The following is a 329-nucleotide window of genomic DNA, read 5'->3' as shown; positions in this document are numbered from 1 at the left end:
TGCACGGCACCCATCACAGGGCTACAACTATTCTTTGTTTCTACTTAAGGAGGCTGATGAGTATCATGATATCATTACACTGCCGATGAATGAGGGTCGTCCGAATACAACAAAGTTGGAGTATAGCAGCAGTGGTTGGGGCTTGGATGCGCAGATGGGTATGAACCGCAAAACATTTCTTTGGTTTGAATTGGCACTACGTCTTTTTCCAAGAGTGAATTATATTACAAAGGCTGATGATGACATGTTCTTGCGCGTCCCACAATTTTTGTCTGATTTACGTGTCATACCTCTCAGAGGAATATATTGGGGTGTACCTGTTGGAGGGG

At 44.1% G+C, this 329-nt stretch overlaps 1 protein-coding gene across 1 annotated transcript; it reads left to right on the top strand.

Annotated features, from left to right (window-relative positions):
- Positions 1–34: 34 nt before the first annotated feature.
- Positions 35–328, top strand: TM35_001911000 (UDP-Gal or UDP-GlcNAc-dependent glycosyltransferase; the record flags this gene model as incomplete). The annotated part of the gene is made up of 1 exon (XM_029031988.1): positions 35–328. A coding segment is annotated over one exon (294 nt), but the record flags the coding sequence as incomplete, so codon positions are not given.
- Position 329: the final 1 nt, after the last annotated feature.

The sequence above is a fragment of the Trypanosoma theileri genome (assembly GCF_002087225.1).
Source record: "Trypanosoma theileri isolate Edinburgh chromosome Unknown TM35_Tth_191_V1, whole genome shotgun sequence".
Lineage (NCBI taxonomy): Eukaryota > Euglenozoa > Kinetoplastea > Trypanosomatida > Trypanosomatidae > Trypanosoma > Trypanosoma theileri.
The sequence above is the reverse complement of the archived record's forward strand: the minus strand, read 5'-3'. Positions and strand labels throughout refer to the sequence as shown.